Source organism: Rhinolophus hipposideros, assembly GCF_964194185.1.
Source record: "Rhinolophus hipposideros genome assembly, chromosome: 21".
Lineage (NCBI taxonomy): Eukaryota > Metazoa > Chordata > Mammalia > Chiroptera > Rhinolophidae > Rhinolophus > Rhinolophus hipposideros.
Genome location: NC_138067.1, coordinates 35060593 through 35083821, shown reverse-complemented (window position 1 = coordinate 35083821; position 23229 = coordinate 35060593). Strand labels below are relative to the sequence as shown.

At 34.7% G+C, this 23229-nt stretch overlaps 1 protein-coding gene across 5 annotated transcripts in view; it reads right to left on the bottom strand.

The window, feature by feature from the left end:
* LSM14A (LSM14A mRNA processing body assembly factor) overlaps positions 1-23229 on the bottom strand; it is a 57571-nt gene that overhangs the window by 12744 nt on the left and 21598 nt on the right. For 3 of the 5 annotated variants that reach the window (XM_081031069.1, XM_081031067.1, XM_081031068.1), the window contains exons 2-9: positions 22876-23039; positions 20201-20330; positions 11052-11174; positions 7169-7345; positions 6822-6887; positions 4121-4303; positions 3844-4015; positions 2585-2813 (exon numbers count right to left, since the gene is read on the bottom strand). In XM_081031069.1, the coding sequence (XP_080887195.1) occupies positions 2585-2813; positions 3844-4015; positions 4121-4303; positions 6822-6887; positions 7169-7345; positions 11052-11174; positions 20201-20330; positions 22876-23039 (1244 nt within the window). The remainder of the gene's footprint in view (positions 1-2584; positions 2814-3843; positions 4016-4120; positions 4304-6821; positions 6888-7168; positions 7346-11051; positions 11175-20200; positions 20331-22875; positions 23040-23229) is intronic. The other 2 variants (XM_081031070.1, XM_081031071.1) reach the window with 1 other exon arrangement.

Sequence of the window (23229 nt, the reverse complement as noted above, 5' to 3'; positions counted from 1 at the left end):
ACCCCCCCAAAACTGAGCCTAAAAGGTTTAATGACTCAATTGAGGTCATACTACCAACAATTATTAAAATTCTCATTGGGATCCAAGTCTAATTTAAATGTACTTTTTCTCAAACTGAGTTGACGCAATGTAATCTTCAACTAGTTGTCATAGGTTTTTCAACAGGTAGCAGATATGCCGGAAGTGAGGTAAAGGGAGTCTGAAGGTCTGAAGACCAATCAAGGGGTTCCTGTGGTAGTCAGCAGGGATATGTCAAAGGGAAGAATGTGGTGATGTGGAAATGGCCATGATTACTGATATCCGCACTTCCTGGGAAACAGAAAGAATGGCGTACGATTAGCCAATGCAAACATGGGGAGAAGGGTGAGATAATGGGAAGGCAAGCAGATGATGAGATAATTCTGAGGAAGGTTCAGTTGATCACAGGATACAATGCAGGTGAAGACAGAAATGCAGGTGGAAGCATACAAGGTCCAAGCTGAAAAACTGACCAGAAGCTATGAATTGATAAGCTCACAAAAGGAAGGGGGGAGGAGAGGGGAGAGGGAAAAGGTGAAGAGGGGAAAGAGGGAGAGATGGAGGAAGAGGAAGGGAGAGGGGGGAGAGGGAGAGAGAGAGAGAATGTGTGAGTGCACACAGGTAAGCTTGAGCATATGCAAGAGTGCAAACACGAGCATGAATGCTTGCAAGAAACTGTGAACATTCCAGGCAGAAGGAATGGGTAAAACGATCCTGAGATAGGAATAAGCTTGTTACTAAATAAGAGCAAGAGGCCCACATATCTGTGGCAGAATGAATGAAGAAAAGGGGAGTCCCATTGGCAAAAAACGCTAGAGACAGCACTAGACTTCTAACTTAGAGAAGCAGGCAGATCATGAGGTGCCTTATATATATTTAAAAAAAAACAACAACAAAAAACAACCTAGGAAGAAATACTCTAAGTTGGGTGGATGGTCATCAGTGTCAAATATTGCACAGGAGTTAAGAGCAAATATTTGTGAAAGGCTACTGAATTCTATAAACAAATAAACAAACAAACAAAATCAGTGGCAAGAGCAATAATAAGAGCAATAATAGTGATAAGCAAAAGGCATTTTCTAGTTTCTAAGACTCAGTCTCCCAGCTGGAATGGCGATTCTGCGAGTCAGAGCCTGCAGCTCCATCAGGCCACCATGGCTGGACAGTCTGAACTAATAACTTGAGGCTAGTTTTTAGCAGTCTTGGCTGTGATGAGACAGTATCAAAGGCATCAAAATTAAGAGACCAGACCCAGAAGCCACTGACACTGACCCTTCAAGAGGAATCGCAAGAGTGGCCAGTTTTAAATACTGGACAATGAAATTCCTGCCAGCAGATAGTTTTGTTTCTAGGTGCCCTTTGCAATTCCAGGCAGACCTCTTTACAAGGGGATTTTGATCTTTTCTGTGACTATATACACCTCTCTCCCCTTTCCCTGAAAATCAATAAACTAGGATACTGACATGGACTTAATTTATAGACTCCTTTAAATAAATACATATAAACATACTATACAGAGCTATACAATTTTCTAGCAGCAGACCCCAAATGTCAACATATCTTGAGATTTTTAAAGAACATGGCAAAATAAGAAAGCCAGGAAAAATGTAGCTGAGTTTTCCACAAAACTAATTAAGAGCACTGACTCAGGAACAACTTGACTAGGTTCAAGACCCCGCATCATCACTTACTAGCTGACCTAGGACAAGTTATTTAATATCTCGGGAGGCCGGTTAGCTCGATGGTTAGAGAGCAGTGCTCTTAACAACAAGGTTGCCGGTTCGATCCCAGCATGGGCCACTGTGAGCTGTGTCCTCCACAACTAGATTGAAACAACTACTTGACTTGGAGCTGATGGGTCCTGGAAAAACACACTTAGAAAAAAAAAAAAATCTCTATACCTATTTTCTCATTTGTAAAATGGGTAGGTTCTTAAAAAAAGAACCTACACTATAGAGCTGCTGTGAGGTTTAACTGAGTTAGCATGTGAAAAACATTTAGAACAGTATCTAGTACACGCAAAATACTAAAAAATGTTAGCTGCTATTAAATGTATAGGTTTGCTTTCCATTCTGAAGTATGTCCTCCCAAGACTCTTTTGGTGTTAAAGTATACTTTGTAATCTGAAATAAAGGTGGTATTATATAATTCTTTTTTGGATAATGCTTTTAGTGATCCCCTGTGTCTCCAACAACAAAAAATAATTTTAAAAGAAACAGAAAAATAAATAATCCTAAGTCAATCTCTAATAGTTTTGGGGAAAATTTTTTACCAGTCCATAAAATCTAAAACCATGGTTCAATAATAAAAAGACAAAAAAAGAATATCTAATTTCTATCTTGTAATTCCTCCAATTGAAAATAGTTAAAAAAAAAAAAAAAGGACTTATTAGCCAAGAAGTTACAACTACTTAAAATTATATAAATATCCTAACTGGGTCAAAATGGAAGTTATACAAATGACCTAAAAATATTCACCCCAAATAGATAAAAGTAAAAACACTGTGAGTTTCACTTGAAGGCATGCTGCCTGGTGTGCAGTTTGAGGAAAAGCATGTAATACTCACCCGATATTCAAAATCTGCAAACTCCCTGCCCCCACGGCCTCTGTATCCGCCCCGAAATCCCCGAGGGCTGGTAAAGGTGCCACCTCTGCCACCACCACGCCCTCGGCCACCACGGAAACCAAGACCTCCTCTGCCTCTGTACCCGCCCCGGCCACGGTTTGGACGAAGTGGGATTCCAAATGTCTCAGCATTCAGTCTTCTTTCTTCAGCCCAGGTTGGTCTTCGTTCTCTGTTATGAGAACAAGTAATCGTCAGTAATCTACACTCAGTAATCTACATAGCAAAACTATGTAGCACTAATTCCCAAATTAAAGCAAAGTAATTCCAAAAGATCAAATAAAAATAAGTACCTTATCTAATTCATCACATGCTGTCCATGGCAATATGTTCCTATAATATTCTGTCAAACTTCATGTGAAAATATGATTGGTATCAGATTCTTGCAAATATAGTTGATAAAACAAAGAAACACAGTAACAGCCCCAATATAATAGGGACTCAGATATAATGGGATTGGCAATGAACTCCGCCCTCCACTCGGCCCCAGTGGAAGAGAAGGCAGTCAGGCAGGGAAACCCTGTCTCAGGAAACTGGGAGGTGGAAGGTAGGTCCCTGAGTTCCCAGCATGATCTTGGCCCAATTTCTGGACCTGATGCCTAAAGCAAGTGTCTACATTGCTGCTGCTGCTGCTACTGCTACTGTCCTAGAGCCCAGACAATCCTCACGCTCAGAATCCCCATCCATGTTTAAATTGAAGTACACAACTGCCACCAGGTGGCACTAAACTGCAGCCAGGAGAAGGACAATTTGGACTGGGCAGCAGAAACCCAGGAACTTTTTAGTTTGCTACACCAGGTGGGTCCTTTAATTCACCTGACAATTTCTGGATCCACATTTACTTCAATGTGGCAGCGTTCTACTATATCAGCAAACTTCAAAGTGATATTAGCACTCTTGGCCCTGCCTTTATTTAAACTATATTGTAGAGGGGTTAAAGTAAAAGGTCTTATTTAGATGTTCAATGAATGCTTCTGTTTTAATTCTTAATTTTCAAATGTGAATGCAGTCCTAAACCAAAGTATGTGGTTATTTCTTCTTTTCAAGGAATCATATTTTAGCATAATTATTTTCTTTTAGCAAAATGAAACATTAAAAAATTGCCATGACATATTTTTAAGTATTCATTAAACATGGTGAATTTATAAATCATTTCATACTTCAACTTCCTAAGAGCTTAAGAGCAGCTTAAAAGACTGTACCTATTATCATCACAAGAAATATTATCAAAGAAGGATTTAGTTTTGTCATAATAGCAATTAGGTCCAAGTGGGTCTTCGTCATCCGCGTTTCCTTCACTGTTTTGGGTATCAACTCCCGAGTCTCCTTTATCGTCACCATTTACAGGTTTCTCCTGTTTCTCAAGTTTATCTTCTAATGAAAAACAAGCACATACCATAAAAGTCAAGACTTGTAATAAACATTGATAATTCACAAGTCAAGCGAAAGAATTTTCTGAGTAGCAAAATGAAAATTCACCTTTCAATTTGAGTTTATTATGAAACTCTCTGTCGATTTCCTCCTTGTTAAATTGTGCATTCGCACTTTCAAAGTCAAAGTCTTTCTCAAATTTCATAGGACCATCTCGTCGAATACCAAATCGTCCTCTGCCACCTCGATGACCCCCACGCCCTCTCCTTGGAGCTGAAGGAGCACCTGGAACTATGTTACAAAGAATAAGCTGATTTAGGACAGAACTATTATTGTGGTTTTTATATTAAATGGTCAACAGAAATGCTTACAAGTCTCTATACATTACTATATTTCTATTTTTTATATAAAAGAGAAATGAAGTTTCACGACCATTTAATATATAACACACTAAGAATAGCATACATGAAATTTATAAACAGCCACATGAAAGTTGTATTTATGGGGTCCACACTCATATATGTAACTGATAGAGTATACAACCAAACAATTTGGGGAGACTTCTGTACTAAATTACTGTATACTCTTTGAGGGCAGGGGCTTTGTATTGCATACATCCTTAATACCTACAAAGTGCCAAACACATAGTGGGTTCTCAAAATCTAGGAAGCCTTTCATGGAAAGGATCACAGGAACTGAGATTTATATTAAGAAAATTAAATGAACACCTATCAGAACAAACTGCAAGGTAGGAGGTGTTATTTCCACATCACAGATAACACAAGGTAAGAAGCACCAGGTCTCAACCACTCCAACCACTTCCTGCTCCATTTCTGTGTCTCCCTCTAAATGGCTTTATATTATTCAAGTCTTCTTGTATCTATTCTTTCTCTACAATATATAATAGGATTTATAAAATATGATAAAGCAGTACCAAAGCAGCATAAATTATAGTGAAAATTTGAGAACCCAAATATCCAATGTGAAAGTAATAGCTAATAAAAAAATAAAAGAGGTACATTGAATAGTATTTGGTGTGTGTTAACAGAAACACACAGAGCACAAAATAGTATGAATTCAATGATTATAAGATCAGACGTGACTACAGAGTAACAGACAAGTTTTTGGTCACTCAAGTTTGGCAAAATGCCCAAGTCTGAGAAAACACAAAAATCCATAGCAACATATCCAGACACTTATATCTAAAGAGGCAGGATGTTTAAAAATTTAAAATATTAAACTTTACTATTAAAAAGGCCTTGGCCACAGCCAGGAAGTACAGCACAATCTTCCTGTTTTTACGAAAAAAAAAAAAGAGTTTGAACATAGTCTGTATCTGTAAAATCATTAAGGAAAAAATCTGAAATTTTCTGTTAGTGAACCTCTGAAGTATGAATTTTAAAGGGCAGTGAAAGATACTTTTATTTACTATTTTATGTGATTTTTAAATGATGGGAAATATGGTAATTTTAAATTTTGAGACAGGGGTTCTTTTTCCAAATTAAAAAAGGTGAAAAAAAATAAACCAGAAATTCTGTATTCTATGGCACACAGCACATAGAAAAATACATATAAAAATGTATAGGACAAATAAAGTATTTCTACATTTAAAATGTGTGTAGTTTTCTAAAATTAAGTGAAAGATCACTTTCCAATTATTATCTAAATAAGGTGGTTACACATTGCCTTTATTTTTTAATTTGGAAGAGTTTTAAATTATAATTTATTCTCTACTGATAAATTAGAAAACATTAATAAAATGGATGAGTTTGGGATAAGTATTATAGATTACAAAACAGATAAAGTATACAATCTTATTGAATCAATAACCATGAAAGAAAGTTAAAGTTCTTAGACAATTATTTCAAAAAAAGGCTGAGGGCTTAAATAATTTTAATGAGAAAACTTCAAAATTTTAAGGTACAGATAATTCCATTCTTAGAAACATAGAAAACAACGAAAATTTTATAATGCTACCATGAAACTGACACAAAAACAAAAAAGAATGCAAAAAATAGTACAAAACAGGAAGACATACAGCTATGTAAATGTAAGTGTACAAATCCTACCAGCTGGTAATATTCAAAAATATATTGAGACAATTGCTTACCATCAAGTAGGGTTTATTCCAAAAATGCAATGATTAGAAAGAACTTTTAAAATAATTAGTCACACATACACAAACTGAAAGTACAGTACTGAGTGGTCCTTTTTGCCCACCACCTAGCTTCCCTTCCAAAGCTTACATTTTATTTAACTACTGTACATTATCAAAACCAGGAAATTCACACTGACACAATATAATTAACTACACTAGAGATCTCATTCAGATTTCAATAGTTCTTGCCTGTACTCAGTGTTTGGTAGTCTTTATGTATAGTTCTATGACATTTTGCCACATATACAGAGGGTGCCAAAAAAATCGATACACATTTTAAGAAAGGAAAAAATTATATCAAAATTATGCTGATGGTAATCACTTTGAGCACCTCTTGTAATCGCAGAAGTCAAATGTGACTTGTATTCATCTTTTGCTATCGGTCTATACTGAGTATTACAATTTTAATAGTTTTTTCCTTTCCTAAAATGTGTATACATTTTTTTGGCACCCTCTATAGATCTGCACAACTACTACCAAAAAATAAGATAAAAAAACTGTTCTGTTACCATAATGAAACTCTCCTGTGCTACTCCTTTACAGTCACCAACACTTGCCATTCATTTTTTATAGTAATTAATGTACCACACATTTCAAATATTCTCTTTCTGGAGAAGCATAAAATACAGCTTTCAGATATAAGTAACTTACCTATCTGTCTCTTGCTATCATTTCTGAGTTGCTCATTTTCTGGTCTCGAAACTTTATGTACTTCAGCTATAGAAGATATACAAAGTGACAAATTAATTCGGGACATACAATCAAAAACTTCTGTGAAGTTAAAAAATGAGAAAAAAAAAAATCCCAAAACAAATCCCCCAAAATCTATACCCCCACCACCATCACTACTTTGAGCCAAATTTGAAAGACTGAACATACTATCAAGTTCAGTTTAAACCTTCTAGGATCGTTCAGGTAAAATACCTTTTTAATGAAAATAAGGTGAATGGAAAATGTTGATGAGTCAATTAAGGAATAGTAAGTAGCTAAAGTTCTACCTCGCCTGTGCTCTTGATTCTCTATTGCTTTTTGGCTGGTAGATGGTAAAGGCCTGGTTGATACAGGGCTCCTTCTCCCAACAGGTGCTGGAGCAGGTAAGTGGGCCGAGGCGGTCTGTACTGCTTGTTCCATGGTTGGGCTTTTTCTCAAAGAGTCTAACTGAGGGCTTGAACGACCTAAAATGTAACCAAAAGATAAGACACTACCCTATCCTTTGGGAATTTCAAAATAACCTAGACCCTAAAAAAAAAGTCTAGCTTTATTTCTACCAATTAAAAATCCTTAGCACAAATTTGAATTCATCTACTTATTAGACCAGAATTTAAAACTGATTATCTTTACTGGGCTGGTCACTAGTTTAGTAAAATAAAATATAAAAACAAAACAAAAAACCCTAAACAAAGAAAAAAACTGTGGAATTTTATCTTTATTTCTACCCAGTGAAATAAAGTTTAAAGTAAGTTTTTCAAAAATTACTGCCTGGTACAAGATTCTCCAGCAATATTATCAAAGATCATGCTGTAGGTGAGATGCAGGCTTTCCCCAACAACCACCACCATAATATTCTACTGATACTTTAGCCATTATTTCCAGAGGCTTTAACATTTTTCACATGGCTACTTTCTGAAGCTATGTCTAAAGTGATACCTTTATAGCTATAGATATTACCGCCACTAAATTTCTTTTATGAAGTAAAAACCTAGAAAGTTAGCTGCAGTTCTCTAATATCTTATGGGCTTGGGTAATTAAACATCAAGACTAAAAGGCCAGCAACATAATAAATCCTTCAGATAGTAACACAGTAGTGATACTCATTCCTTGCCATTTGAAAAGTGTCTTAGCAAGTTTTTGCTCAATACAGGTTTTTGTACTTACAAATTCCATTTTTCCTTTTATGAGGGTCAGTGCCTGCTCATAGTATGTAACATTGTGTGCTCCCATCATACTTTTTGTTCCTATGTTTGTGGTAACTGTTCAAATGTCTCATATCCCATGACATCACACCCAATCGTTTTGCTTAAAAAAATTTATGCTCATTTTATGTAAAAACAAACAAACAAAAAAACCCAAATATGCTGCAAATGTCACTATCCACCTGTGCACATCTGCACAGGCTCCAAACAACTGGTGATCTAGTAAGTGCTGACAAAGCATTGATTGTTGTGCACCAGATGCTTCAGGGACCGTTTATTAGTAAGACTCCCCAAGTTTATGGCTGTCTACGGTATGCAGTTGCAAATGTGTATCACCATTTCCACCCATTAATCCCAAAGTTTATATTGATTATAATGGGAAAGCATGGTGGTTTATATAAGTTTTGGCCCGTGAGAAGACATTTTGCAATCACCAGCTTATAAAGGGATGTAATTTACAAAACAAATGCTAAGTTTTTTGAAAAGCCTATTGTTTAGTTAATTTTACAATACTAAGAATACATTAAATGATCTTATAAGTTTATAAAACTTATTTCATTAGGCTTTCCTTTGAGAAAAGATCCCATGACTCCCAGGTATTACAGAACCACAAGTGATAGGGCAATCACAGCAAGTAAGAACTCATTTGTTGTGCACTTTAAAAACCTTTGCAATTCAAATCTACTAGGCATGATGGCAATTTTATCATAAATAGGGAAATATAAGTGATATTGGACATTATTAGAAATAAACACAAAAGCTTTTTCAACCTCTTGAGCCATCTTCACATTTTTATCACAGTTAAAACTCTAGGTGTTTTAATTTTGTAAAGTTCAGCAATTTTAGTTGGTGAAATTAAAATGCAGATCCCCAGGCCGCCTCTGCCATTGCTTTATATAAACACACCTCTTTCTTCTAATATATACTTAAAATTTTTAAACTTTACTTAAAATTTAGTTTAGTCCTAAGTATGAGGGAAGGAACTAGTTATTTTCCCCAAATGATAAGGCAGTTGTCTATCTCAACATCATTTACTGCATAGCTAGCCTTTCTCTAATTTTAAAATGTCTTCATCATATACTAATTACTTATTAATACTTGGATGTTTCTGACTTTTGTTCTGTTCATATCTAAACTTATTCCTGCACTGCTTTATTTTATGCATACTTTATTATTGAATAGGTAAGCCTATCACATTACTTTTACTTTTAAAATGTCTAGCTATACTGACATGTTTATTTTTAATATAGTTTATGTATCTGTTTCATTAAGTTCTTATACCATTCCATTGGGATTTATTGAAAGTACAGTAAATTTAATTAATATGAGAAGTAAAACCTTGCCAATACTTTATCTTTGTATCTAGCAATGTTTCTCTGATTATATTATCTTTTATGTCCTATTATTTTGTATTTTCATCATTGGGATTGGTCTTATTTCTTATTATGTATTTTACATATAATTTCTATTGCTCACTATTGTGAACATCTTCTTTTATCCCCATTATATAATTAGTGGGTTAGGTGTTAGAGCAACTATTGATTTTTGTACGTTTACTTTACATATTATCTCTATCTAATTTAAGTCTCTTATTAGTTCTAGGTTTTTCAGTGAATTCTCAATTCCAAGCAGATTCACAGCATTGACAAACAATGCTAATTCTATTATCTATGCCTCTTATTTCTTTTTCAGGTGTTCCTAATTAAGCTAAAAATTCCAGAACAATGCTGAATAGCAATGATAAGCATCCTTGTTTATGATTTTATTAAGAATTCTTCTGGTGCTTCCATATTAAGGTTAATGTTGGCTACCGATTAAGACAGCTAACACCTACTGATCGCGTTCCACATACTAGGCACTATGCTAAGGGCACTGCGTACATTTAAAAATTTAATCATCACAACAAGACTGTTAGTTACCAATAAAGTCCTATTTTATAGTTTAGAAAACTAATGCTTTAAAAAGATGAAGTATTTTCTCTAAAAAAGAATTCTTTTAAAAAATTAAATAAAAACCCAATGCACATATACACTTAACCTGGAAAAAAAGTCTAGAACACAACAAAATATAAATATTTGTTATTTCTGGGTAGCGAGATTCCTTATGCTTACTGCATTTCTAATTCATCTACAACAATCATTAGAATGTTCAAAAACTAAGTTATTTTAAATCAGTATGAATAACAGTAACTACAACTATTTCAAAATATCTAAAGTGAAATAGAATTATGTTTAGCATTAGCTTGATTTTACCCTCAATAGCTTTTAAAAACACTGTGCTGAGATTATAGCAACCTTTGGAAATGACTTCTCATTGTTGCATTTAAAAGTAAACATCCATATGAAGTAGTGAGCCAGTAACATTCACTTTGACAGCAGATAAAAACAGATACGGGATCTTGGGACCACTGAAGGTTATTAAACTGGGTGGTGGAAAAATATAATTTAAAAAAATGAAACAGGACAGTTTAAGAAGCTTATTAAAATGTAGATCCCTAAGCTCCAGGGATTGTGATGTAGTAGTTGTCAGGATCTACATTTTTAAGCACTCTAGAGGCTTCGGCTGTGGGTGGTCCAGTCTGAGAACCACTGCTCTGGCTCCTGCGAGGATGCTGGCTAGGAAAGGTGCAACAGCACAATGACAGTGTGGTTTTTTCCGCTGCTGTTTCAAATTCATCAGGGAGCGTTCATCTTCAGGGGTGAGTCCGGGATTCAAGTATTATATACAATTTATATACTTGCCCCAAAAATGCTTCAGTTTTAGACTCTAAGAATTGTTAAAAAGTCTAAATAGTGGAAGTAATTCAATAATATACTTATTGCAATGGCAATTAGGAGAAAAAATTATAAAGAACCAAATAGAAGTTATACACGTGATTTACGAGCTGCAAAAGCTCTTATATTCAGAGAAAGACACAAAGCACTATAGAAGTGTAGTATGGAAATATTTGAAGGAAAAAACAGCTTACCTTGAGATAACTGTGTTTTTAAAGATCTCGTCTCCTGTGTAAAGGCAGAACCAACGGCACTACTTTGGGACAGGGTACCGCTGTTGGATGTTTCTGTTCCAAAGGATGTCAAGGAGCTTCCAGCTTTAAGAGATTTTTTTTAATGACAAAAAATATTTTAAAAAGAATTTTAAACCTTTCAATTATATAAAAGCAATATACCATTTTAATGATGATAATTTTCACCACCCCCTAACACTTGTGCCAATTAATAATCCTGGAAATTAATGAAAGTACATAAAAAATTAGTTTGAGAAAACTTGGACAATACTGTATAGGAAGAAAGCAAGCCGATAGATATACTCCAGCGTCCTATCATTCACTTTTCACATGCTTACTTTTCTCCTCTTACTATTTCTGTAGGTTTTCTCCAGCAGGAACTATTTCCATAGTCCTTCTCCCAACACCAAATCCAATCTAAAGATAGTAGTCAGAATAATCTTTTATGAAATACAAATATAATCTCATTACTACAAGTCTTAGAACCTCTGAGTTTTCCCCTGCCCTCAAGATAAAAGTCCAAACCACCTACACCTCGGTTTATTTGGCCCTCCCCTTATCTGCCTACCTCTTCCCGCACCACTTTCCTTATTTTTATATTAAGGAAACTACTCCATAGTAGTTTACCCATCTACTCTTAAAATATTTGAAGACTATGATCATATCCATCACAATCTTCTCATTTCTAAACTAAGCAACTCCAGTTCCTTCAACCATTCTTCACCTTCACATTGCATTTACCTCCACTTCGAGTCCTAATTTAATGAATTCTAGTTGTTTATATCCATCTTAAAATGGGGCATCAGAGCCTAACACAGTATCTCAGATGACAACTAATGGGACTCTCTTAGAGGTGCCATCCAGTCAGGCTGGAACCCCAGCTGGCTCTGGAGAGGCCTAACATAACCTCCCATAACACCCCCAGAAATGTTGGGACTAGTGCTCTCAATAATTCTGTGGGAAACTGAATGCATCCCACTATCCCTACTATTTCTGGGCAATGACCAAGACATAACCCACTCTGATGACATGCATTTATATATCTCCATGCTGTTCTGTGTTTCCTCACCTGACTCAACCTCTCACCACTCGCCCCTGGTTAGCAAACTCTTCTATACCCTTCATCTATTCTCTGAGTTCCTGGTCATATCACACCCACCTCCTGACCCCAACTGTATTAATTTATCTCAATTTATTTTTCATGTATGTTATGAGGCAGGGGTCAAGGTTAATTTTTTCCAAATAGATACCCAGCTACTGCAATATCATTTGTTAAAATGATTTCTCAGATTAGGAAGTACAAATTGGTAGTCACAAAATAGTCAAATAGTGAAATACAGTCAATAACGTTGTAAAGACTATGTAGGGTGTCAGATGGGTACTGGATTTACCGGGGGGATCACTTCATAGATTACATAGATGCCTACCCACTGTGCTTTCAACCTGAAACTAATAGTCAAGGTCAACTAATAAACTAATATATACATATATATTCCCACAGGATGTAAAGTACAGCATAGAGAACATAGTCAATGGTATTGTAGTAGCTACGAGCCTGTAGGGTGTCATATGGGCAGTGGACTTGTTGGGGTTATCACTCTGTGAGGAGTGTAAACGTCTAATCAGTATTTCCCCTCTTCATTGTATTGAGCTGGCATTTTTGTTATAAATTAGTATTTCTGTACTCCCTATTCTGTACTCCTGGTGCTATATATCTACCAATAATTCACTGTTCTGATTACTATAACTTTATAATAAATCTTGAAACCAGGTAAAAACCTCAAACTTTCTTCTTCAAGATTATTTTGGTTATTCTGGGTTTTGTATTTCCATAGAAATATTAGTATCAGCATGTCAATTTCTATTTTCTTTTAAATGTCTGATGGGATTTTGATCAGGGTTATGTTCAAACTGTAAAACAATTTTGGGATAAAAGTCATCCTAAAAATATCGAACCTTCAAACCCATTAAGCACGGATTAACTCTCCACTGATTTAGAGCTTTAATTTCTCTCAGCAATGTTTTGTGGTTTTCGTTGTAGAGCAGTTTTCTTAACTTTAGCACTACTGACATTTTGGGTCAGATAACTATTTGTTGTGAGGGGCTGTCCTATGCACTGTGCGATGTTAAGTAGCATCCCCCGCTTCTACCCTCTAGATACTAGTAGTAGCCGCCAGTTGTGACAACCAAATGTCTCCATACATTACCAAAAGCGCCCTGGGGGAGGGGGTTAAAATTAATCCCCCTCCATCGAGAACCACTGTGATAGAAGTTCTAAAATACCTTTTGCATTCCTGGTTTCTGATGTTATTCATGCTATTGTATAATACGCTGTGTTGCATGTTACATTTTGTTTTCCAATAGTCTATTCTACATCAGGTATCAGCAACTTTATCTGTAAATGGCCATACGGTAAATATAGTATTTTAGCCTTTTTAGACCATATGATATCTGTTTTAACTACTTACCTCTGTCCTCATAGTGTAGAAGCAGCCATAGACAACATGTAAATAAATGAGTGTGGCTGTGTTCCAAAAAAACTATTTACAAAAACAGGAGGCTGGATTTGGCCTACAGGCCATAGTTTGCCAACCTGTCCATTCCAGCATTCAAAAATACAGTTGATTTTTGTATTTACCACATATCTCCTTACCACACTAAATTTACTTATTCATTCCAGTGGTCTGAACGTTCCTTTGCATTTTCTATGCATGGTCATGTCACCTCCAAATAAAGACATTTTTAGTTCTTTTCTGTTCTTCAAATCTTTTATATATATATATATATTTTATATATATTTATATATACATATGTATATATATATACATATATATATATATATATGTATGTATACATATTTTTTGCCTTACTGAATTCACTAGGACCTCTACAACTCTAAATGAAATGTTGAAACAATTTTGCCTTTGCTTTGTTTCTTACCTTAAGGGAAACATTCATTATTTCATCATTATGCATGCAAACTTTTCATTTCACTGATCTAATTTAGGATATTTCCTCCGATTCTTTAGTAGTGGATAAATGGGCGCTGAATTTTATCAAATGCCTGTTCTATATTGTCTCTCTTGGGATTGCAGTTTTTCTCCTTTATTCTGTTAACGTGGTAAATCACTAATGATTGTCAAATGTTAAAACAGCTTTCATTCCTGAGAGAAACCTCACTTTGCTATTATGTGCTATCCTTTTTATGAACTGCTGGCTTCCACTGCTAATACTGTATCAAGGATTTTTACATATATGTTTACGGGAGATAGTGAGCTGTAATTTTCTTGTAATGACTGCATTAGATTTTAGTTATCTCAACTTGCCTTAGTTACCTGGTTCTGAAGTGTTCGGCTTCCTCTATTCTCTCAAAGAGTTTTTATAAGACTGGTAAAATTATTTCTTCTTTAAATGGTAGAATTTATCAGTAAATCAAACAGTCTATAGTTCTAACTTCTTTAACAGATACAGGGATAGTGAGATTTTATTTCCTCTTGTGTTGGACTGGGAAAGTTGTATTTTTTCAAAGAACTGGTCTATTTCATCCAAGATGTCAAATGTATTGACATAAAATTGTTCAATATTTTCATAGCATTTGTTTAGATCTATAGTGATATCTACTCTTTCATTTTTGGTATTGGTAATTTGGGTCTTCTTTTTTCCCCTGATCAGTTTTGCTAGGGGCTTATTAATGTTATAAAATTTTTCAAAGGAACAATTCCTGGTTTTGTTGATGTTATATAGGTTATTTTAGCTTGTTTCTATTTCGTTGATTTCTGCTTTTAAAATTTTTCTTTCTTCTACTACTTTTGGACTAATTTTCCTTCCTTTTTTTCTAGCTTAAGATGGCAGCTCAGAGCACTGAATTTTAAAACATTCTTATTTTTCTAATACATGTACTTAAAGGTATGAAAATTTGTCTAAGCAATTCTTAAGCTCCACTAAAATTTTGCTATGTTGCAATTTATAATCATTAAATTAAAAAATATATCCTAATTTCCATTTTTGATTCATTAATAATTTACAAGTTTGCTCAATTACCATTCAGACATTTTCAAGTTATCTTTATTATTAATTCCAAATTTAGTTTCTTTGTGGTTTGAGAAGATTCCATGTACTTGTGTGCCTTCAATCCTTCTGAATTTAATGTAACTTGCTTTATGATTTGATCTAGCCCCTTGAGCAGTCCATGTTTACTTGAAAAGAATCTATATTTTGCAATAGTTCGGTATACTATTTTATAAAAGTTACATACACATTTAGGATTGTTATAGCTTCCTGATGAACTGCCCTCTGTGCCATCTTAAGAACCCCTTTTATCTCTGGTAGTGCTCCTGATCTTTAAGCTGCTTTGCCTGATGTTCATTTATCTAACATAGTTTTCTTGTTATCAGTGTTTATATGGTATGTCATGTCTTTTTCTATTTTTTGACTTTCTTTCAGTGCATCTCCTATACACATCATATATTTGGATGCTGTTTTTCTTTTTTTAAATTCAGTTTGATGATTTCTGCCTTTTAACTAGAATGTTTAATTCCTTTACACTTTACTAAAGTACATCTTTAACAGTCCTTCGTCTGTCCTCCCTACTGCATGAAATATTTTCCCGCTTTATGCCAACTGTCAAGTTCATAAGCATGACTTGTAAGTATTCGTCAAACTCAGTGACTAAAAATTAATCTGTATAAAACACTGGAGACCTAAGAGAAGCATTGAGCAATATAGTTTGATTATTTCACCAGCTAAAAAGTATCCATTTGTCTGTCTGTTCAGTCAATATCCCTCCATCTTGCCCATAAGAATACTGAGACTTAGCATGCCAAGGCTATTTTACTGCTTGATTTATTGTGAGATAATTTTTCCTAAGGGTCCACAAATTAAAGTCAATAATGACCTCATCTTTATACATAAGAATTATGTCAGCATCAGCTTAAAAAACAGTACTTTGATTCCGTCTGGTACATCATTCCTTTCAACGTATGAAGAGTTATCTGTTTCCCACAATCTTTTCAAAAGAGAATATACTCAAACTTTCGGTTTTTGCCAAATTGATAGCAAGAAATGGTGTCTTGGTGTGGATTAATTTGTATCTCATTGTAAGCAATATTTAAGCATTTTTCTATGTTTAACGAACATTTGTATTTCTTTTTTTTTCCAGAGAAAGGCAAAGTTAGTGCCTAACACTTGCTTATTTTTCTGCTGGGCTGTACATCTTTATTTTGAAAGCTCTATAGATATTAAGGATATTAATTCTTCATCATATAAATTGCAAATGTGAAAAGACTATAACAACATATGAAAAGTAAAGTGGAAATCCCCTCCCCCCCCAATAAAATAGCAATAGTGTAATCCTAATTTCGTTAAACTTCCTTTTTAAATCAGAATACCGTGTTTCCCCGAAAATAATACTTAGCCGGACCATCAGCTCTAATGCATCTTTTGGAGCAAAAATTAATATAAGACCTGGTATATTATATTAATTATATTATATCGGGTCTCATATGAATTTTTGCTCCAAAAGACGCATTAGAGCTGATGGTCCAGCTATATCTTATTTTCGGGGAAAAACAGTACTAAAGACCAAAAATGAAAACAAGGGGCATAGATTAAAATCTGGCTTCATTTGTGCAACACAAACTATATTTGAGTTAATCAACATTGCAGTTTTCCTCCTCCTCATTTAACCTTTAATTATATAGAGGTTCTCTAATTAGCCACTCTACAAATTATCCTATCAATATGGAAATAAAAAAATCAAAAAGGATCTGCTACTGTAAAAATTACCTTACCAACATGGAAAACACAAGTAAAAAACCTTTTCTACTTTTGTGATACCTAAAGAACACAAAACCAGCAACCTCCAGTAACATTAAAATTAGATAGAAGCATTTATAAATATACATCTTACTATCACAACTACTTTGATTAGAGGAGCAGGCTCTGAAGAATGGGATAGGCAGTATTTATTATGTAAGATACTACCGTGTTTCCCTGAAAATAAGACCTAACTGGACCATCAGCTCTAATACATCTTTTGGAGCAAAAATTAATTATAAGACCCGGTCTTATTTTACTATAATATAAACCTGGGTCTATAATATAACATAACATATAATATAATACCCGGTCTTATATAAGACCCTGTCTTGTATTAATTTTTGCTCCAAAAGATGCATTAGAGATGACTGTCCGGCAAGGTCTTATTTTGGGGGAAACATGCGGTATGTGCTAGATCCTGTTCAAATGCGAACTCCACAGCAAAGTAGGACATAAGTACAATAATAATCCCCATGTTGGCCAACTATTTGATTTAGTGGAAGGAGTCTCAAAAGGATAATATAATTTGCAATTGTTCCTTATTTGAATTCTCAGAATAAGATTCTGACAGTATAGCTAACATAGGGTATATCTGAATTTAACATGTGTAATTCTTTTTTCCTATAAATTTTATTGGGGAATATTGGAAGACTGTGTTTCTCCAGGGCCCATCAGCTCCAAGTCGTCCTTCAATCTAGTTGTGGAGGGCGCAGCTCAGCTCCAAGTTGTCGCCAGTTTTCAATCTTCAGTTGCAGGAGGCGTAGCCCACCATCCCATGCAGGAATTGAACTGGCAACCTTGCTGTTAAGAGCTCACGTTCTAACCAACTGAGCCATCCCGCCACCCCTCTGGAAGATCAGCGGCAGCTCACTGTCTTCAATCTAGCTGTGGAGGGCACAGCTCACTGGCCCATGTGGGAATCGAACTGGCAGCCCTGTTGTTCAGAGCTCGCGCTTCAACCAACCAAGCCATCCGGTTGCCCATAACATGCATAATTAACATTAGTCTTACTACATGAATAGGTTTGGGAAGTACATGGACCAAAGTCACACTATTTCACCTATCTAAGAATAAAAAAGGAATTAAATATTTAGTTTTTAATTTTCAAAAATGTCAAATTGAAAGAGCACACTTGAATACTGATATATTCCTTATCTAGACTCATCAACTGCTAACGTCTTGCCAGGCCTATTCTGTTTCTTCATTTCTGTATATCCTGATATACACACTTCTCTTTTGCCTAGATAAGGTACAATTTGACCCTTCACCCTTAAATACTCCAAAACCATCTCCCCCAAACAAAGACATTCCCCTGTATGGTTAATCACAACACCATTACCACATCCACGAAAATCAACAACAATAACACCATCCAACATTTAGTCCATGCTCAAGTTCCTCAGTAGTCCCTAAAACGTTCTTTATATGAACTTTTTAAAAACACCCAAATCCAATCACATATTATATTTGGATGCTATGTTCTTCAGTCTCCTCAAGTCTAAAATAGCCCTGCTGCCGACTGAGTCCTTTGAAGACTTTGGCCTTCTGGATGGTCCATTTCTTCACAATTAGAATATGCATTTTCAGAAAGAATACCACCCTCCTCCCTACATTATCACATCAGGAGACATATAATTATTTAACCACAGCAATGCCAAACTTGATGAATTGCTTAAAATGGTGACCATCTTAATGAATTAATCAGATCACTCCATTATAAAGGCACATGTCCCCCCTTTGTAATTTTTAATAACTGTGGGATATTTTAATACCGTATTCCAATACTGTTCACCCAATGATTTTAGATCCACTGATAATTCTTGCTAATTATTACACCAGAGATTATAAAATGGTGATTTCCTATATCCATCACTCCTTCGATTTATTATTTGGCATTTTTCGGTTAAAAAATAGCAGTTTCTCTTACTTCTTTTTTCAAGGCTCCTTTTAGTGGTAAAATGGTATTTAGAAACCAAGAACTGGGTCTACATGTGTTCTTTGCTACTGGATATCACTGCTTCTAGGCCCTTCTGACAGAGTCAGGAAATACCCAGTTTTTAAAAAATAAGTTCACACTCATACTTCCAATTCACATTCAACACCACAGGGTTCTTCCTTACCTTTTCCTATTCCTTATTTGTATCTCCCTTCTCCACAGTAAGAACACCATTTCCAAACAGTATCAATATATTACTAATTTGCCATATCCCAAAACAGTTTCAAAATTAACACCACTACCAACTACAAACCCTAAGTCAAGTTTTTCTTTTATAGTTCTATTTGTTCTTACAATATATCTTAAGAGCGTAAAAGTTACTTGAATTAATTTTTTTCTACGTGACTATGTTATCAATTTGATATATACTCAGCACCAGTTGGTTCAGCTTATATTCATTCAATTCTGGGGATTCATTTTCCCCCCATCCTTTTTCATTTTATGCATAAGCCAAACATTTACATATCTGAAAAGTTACAACTATATAAGAAAGTATATTCATAGAAAGGAATTAATTTTAACAAAATTTGTTAGCATAATAATGAGTTTCAAGATACATTTAAAAGTGGATTCATGAATCAGTGGAACAAAATAAACTGATAAATGGTTATTGCAATGAAACTAAAAAGAGATTAAAGGCTAGAGTTTGAGACTTAAAAAGTTATTCTGTACTGTGGGAATTTTAATAAAAGTATATTTAAGACAAAAATGCACAACTATAAAAACAAAACAACACTGAGCTGCTCTGATTAAATCTAGCTTTTGCACACAATGGATGGCTTGTGTCTTTCAACCATAAGTAGGACTGTTATTAGCCCAGCCCTCTTACACATTCTTATAGTGTTATATTTCTAAAAGATTGTTATAATAAACAAAGCACCAAGCCTCCAAACATCTATATATATCTGAGAATATCTCATAGGTGGTGTTAAATGGGATAATCATCCATATTCAACATAAAAGAAATACTCCTTAATGGCATTATTATTCCGTAATAACAATGGCATTATCTTCAATCCCCTTTTTGAAAACCCATCCTGTTGGGTAAAATATTTATTTTAAATGGATATATCTTATGTAAATTTAAAATAACAATCAATGAAATTGGGTAACTGGGTATAGCTACGTTTTTTTAAAAAGTGACTATTCTGAGAGAGGACTTTTTTAGAAACACTAGTCAACGAGAACATTAAATAAAGCCTTTGAAACAACAGGTTACAAAAAAAATACCAAACAATGGATCTGAAAATTTGTGGTAAGAAAAAGAAAAGGTTAAAAAGAAAAAAGCAAAACGTACCAACACCAACAGCACCAAACTGCTGCCCGACTAATGAACTTGGACTGAACTGACTGTATGTCGACATCCTGCCAAAAGGTCCATAGGAACCCACTGACTGGAATGAAGAAGTAGAAGAGCCTAGTGAAGACTGAAGAAAGACTGTAGGTTATTTTTCCATGCTATAAACAACATGCACATAATGGAAAGAAATTCAGATGTTTACATTTTTAAGACAATTATTAAATTGTAACTACTAGACACAAAAGCAATTATAATAACTTACAACTTGCATTTAATATTACAACAGTCAAATAACCTTCTGATTTCATTTATTTATATATACAGTTGACCCTTGAACATGGGTTTGAACTGTGAGGGTCCACTTGTGTGTGGATTTTTTTCGTTTGGCATTTCTGGATTCAACTAACCATGGATCAAATTTTCCATCTGGGGTTGGACATCCACAGATGCAGAGGGCTGACTGCATCCATTGTTCTACACCATTTTACGTAGGGATGAGCATCTATGGATTTGGGTATCTGCAGGAGGTCCTGGAACCAACCCTCCTGCAGAATCTGAGGGATGGTTAAGTTTTTGGGGAGTCAAAAAGTTATATGTGGGGGCTATGGGGGGTGGGGTGGGGGTGCCCTTAAGCTCCACATTGTTCAAAGATCAACTATATGTGGCAATTATACCAGTGTGACTTATACTTTTTCCTACAATAAACTCCTCCTTTGAGTAGAGTTTTATAGCAGATTTAGGGAAGAATGGAAGAAAAGTTTCTTGAATAAGTGAAGTAACTTTGCTTAGAGAAAAACTATGAGAAAAAAATCACATTTGGTTATACTGGGTTTTAGTCTGGCACTGACATAAATAAGGCATCTCACTTTTGATTTTACTCTTTTCAATCATTTGAAGTGTACTATTCACTTTACAGGAAAGAGATGGAGAAACAAACTATCCCACACAACCATTTACATTTTAAAATATAGTTATCATTAAAGAAAAAATTTGAAAAACTTAACTTACTAAATCTAAAATATATTTTAATATGTATATACGCAAATGTTATATATTAACTTATTTTAATATAAAATATTTCATAATATGAAGATGAAGCATACATACTAACAGCTACTGGGGACATAAGCTCACACTGATGGCAGGACCTTGTCTGTGCTAATGTCAGGCATGTGGCAGATGCCCAATAAATACTACTGAATGAATGAATCAAAAAATCAAAAGTCAAAATTTATAGTAGTTAGAAGAAGTTATTCAATACCATTTTGATTTGTGCTTTCTTGGTTTTGCTCATTCCATACAGTCGATTCCTTAAATAAGTGGTTCCCTGGAGATTTATTAAAAGGTGTGAGTGTCAGTGTGTGTGTGTGAGAGAGAGAGATGGGGAGAGAGAATGACAGATAGTACCACTCTTTAGTGTAGGCAGCTATCTCTATTAGAATGTCTCTTCTCCCTAAATTTAAGTTCAGATTTTCTCAGGATTCCTTCAGACTTAGGAGAGGATGAGTGAGAACAGAGAATTTCTCTACTCTCTAGTTTATTAGAAGAGTTCATAAGGTGTTTTCTTTTAAAAGCTGGAAGACAAATCCTATGCAAGATAATATATATTTTAAGAATTTGTTTTGCGACAAACTAAGATTTTATCACTCACAGCACAATAAAAGGAAAATTAATTTAAAAGTATTACACTGATAAATCAGTAGGCATTATTTTAGTGCAGATGACTAAACAAAGACTTCCAACAAGAAATAAGGTTGAGAAAAAAATGGATTCAGGAAGAAAAACAAGGGGAATACAAACTCTTAGTCAGTTATGCCCTCAAGTAAAAATACTCGTAGGTGAACCTTGCTATTATTATAGCTGACATTCAGTTTCTATATGCTTCCAATTAACATGTAAACAGGTATTGGAATGGACATCTTTAATTCACAATTCAAAAATTTTTAGACATCACGTGTGTCTGTTTTTAATAAAATACACAGGTTTTTAAAATTTCTCTTACTGAGAATACTTAGGGTCTTATTTAGGGAGCTGAACAACATATCTGTATGTTAAAATTCTTTTATGTTTGGCTATCTTATTATATAACATTGTGTGTATATTATAGAATATATAATGTGATTCAGGTTTTTTTGCCCATTGAACCTAATAACCTCACCGAAGAGTGGCCAACAGTAGCCGGGGTTGTAGTATGAACCTCCTGAGAATAACACAGTAGCATGCGTCCTGGATCCAGAGACAGACTGCCTGGGTCTGTTCCAATTGTGGCTCTACCTCAATCTCACTTGTGAAAATGACAATAATCACAGTAACAAACTCAGAGGGTGTTGAGAGGATTTACTTATATATGCATACCTGAACAGGACCTCAACAAATATTAGCTATTTTAACTGTTTTTGAAATTAAAAAACATTTTATGACAAAACCAAATTTCTCAGTTATTTCTTATTTTATTTAGTCCCTTATAACCTAAGGAGAAAAAACTAGGTGAAAAATATTACCCAGGTATTTTAGGTAATTGAGGGAACTAGAAAATGGTAAGCTATATGAACATTCAACTGAGGAAAATTAAAAACAAAAACAAAAACCCCCAAACCCAGGTGGGGCAAAAGCCAAGCTAGCCATGTGCATCAAATTCACTTGTATTCCAAGACAAATTTACTATCAGTTACCTGAACGATAGCTGGGTCCTGAGGCAAAGAACATTGTGGTTTTGGTGGCTCACAAACAGTGAGGTCTTTAATATCACTTCCTCGGAATATAATGTATTCAAAGACTTCATCTCGAGGTGGTATTGGACGATCTGTCGGTCTGTCTTCTGTACCAAAGGACCGAACTGGTGAGAAAAAGAGGATATGAGATATGTGTCTACTCATCATTTCAGACAGTGCCTCCTGTAAGTATACTGTTCCAAGTATTAAGCAGTTCTTAAATGCCATTCATGAGAAAGTACTCATTAATCTGTAGCTAAATGATATTTTTAAAAAGAAAACACAGTGAGTTTTGCCTAGAACTAAATGTATTCA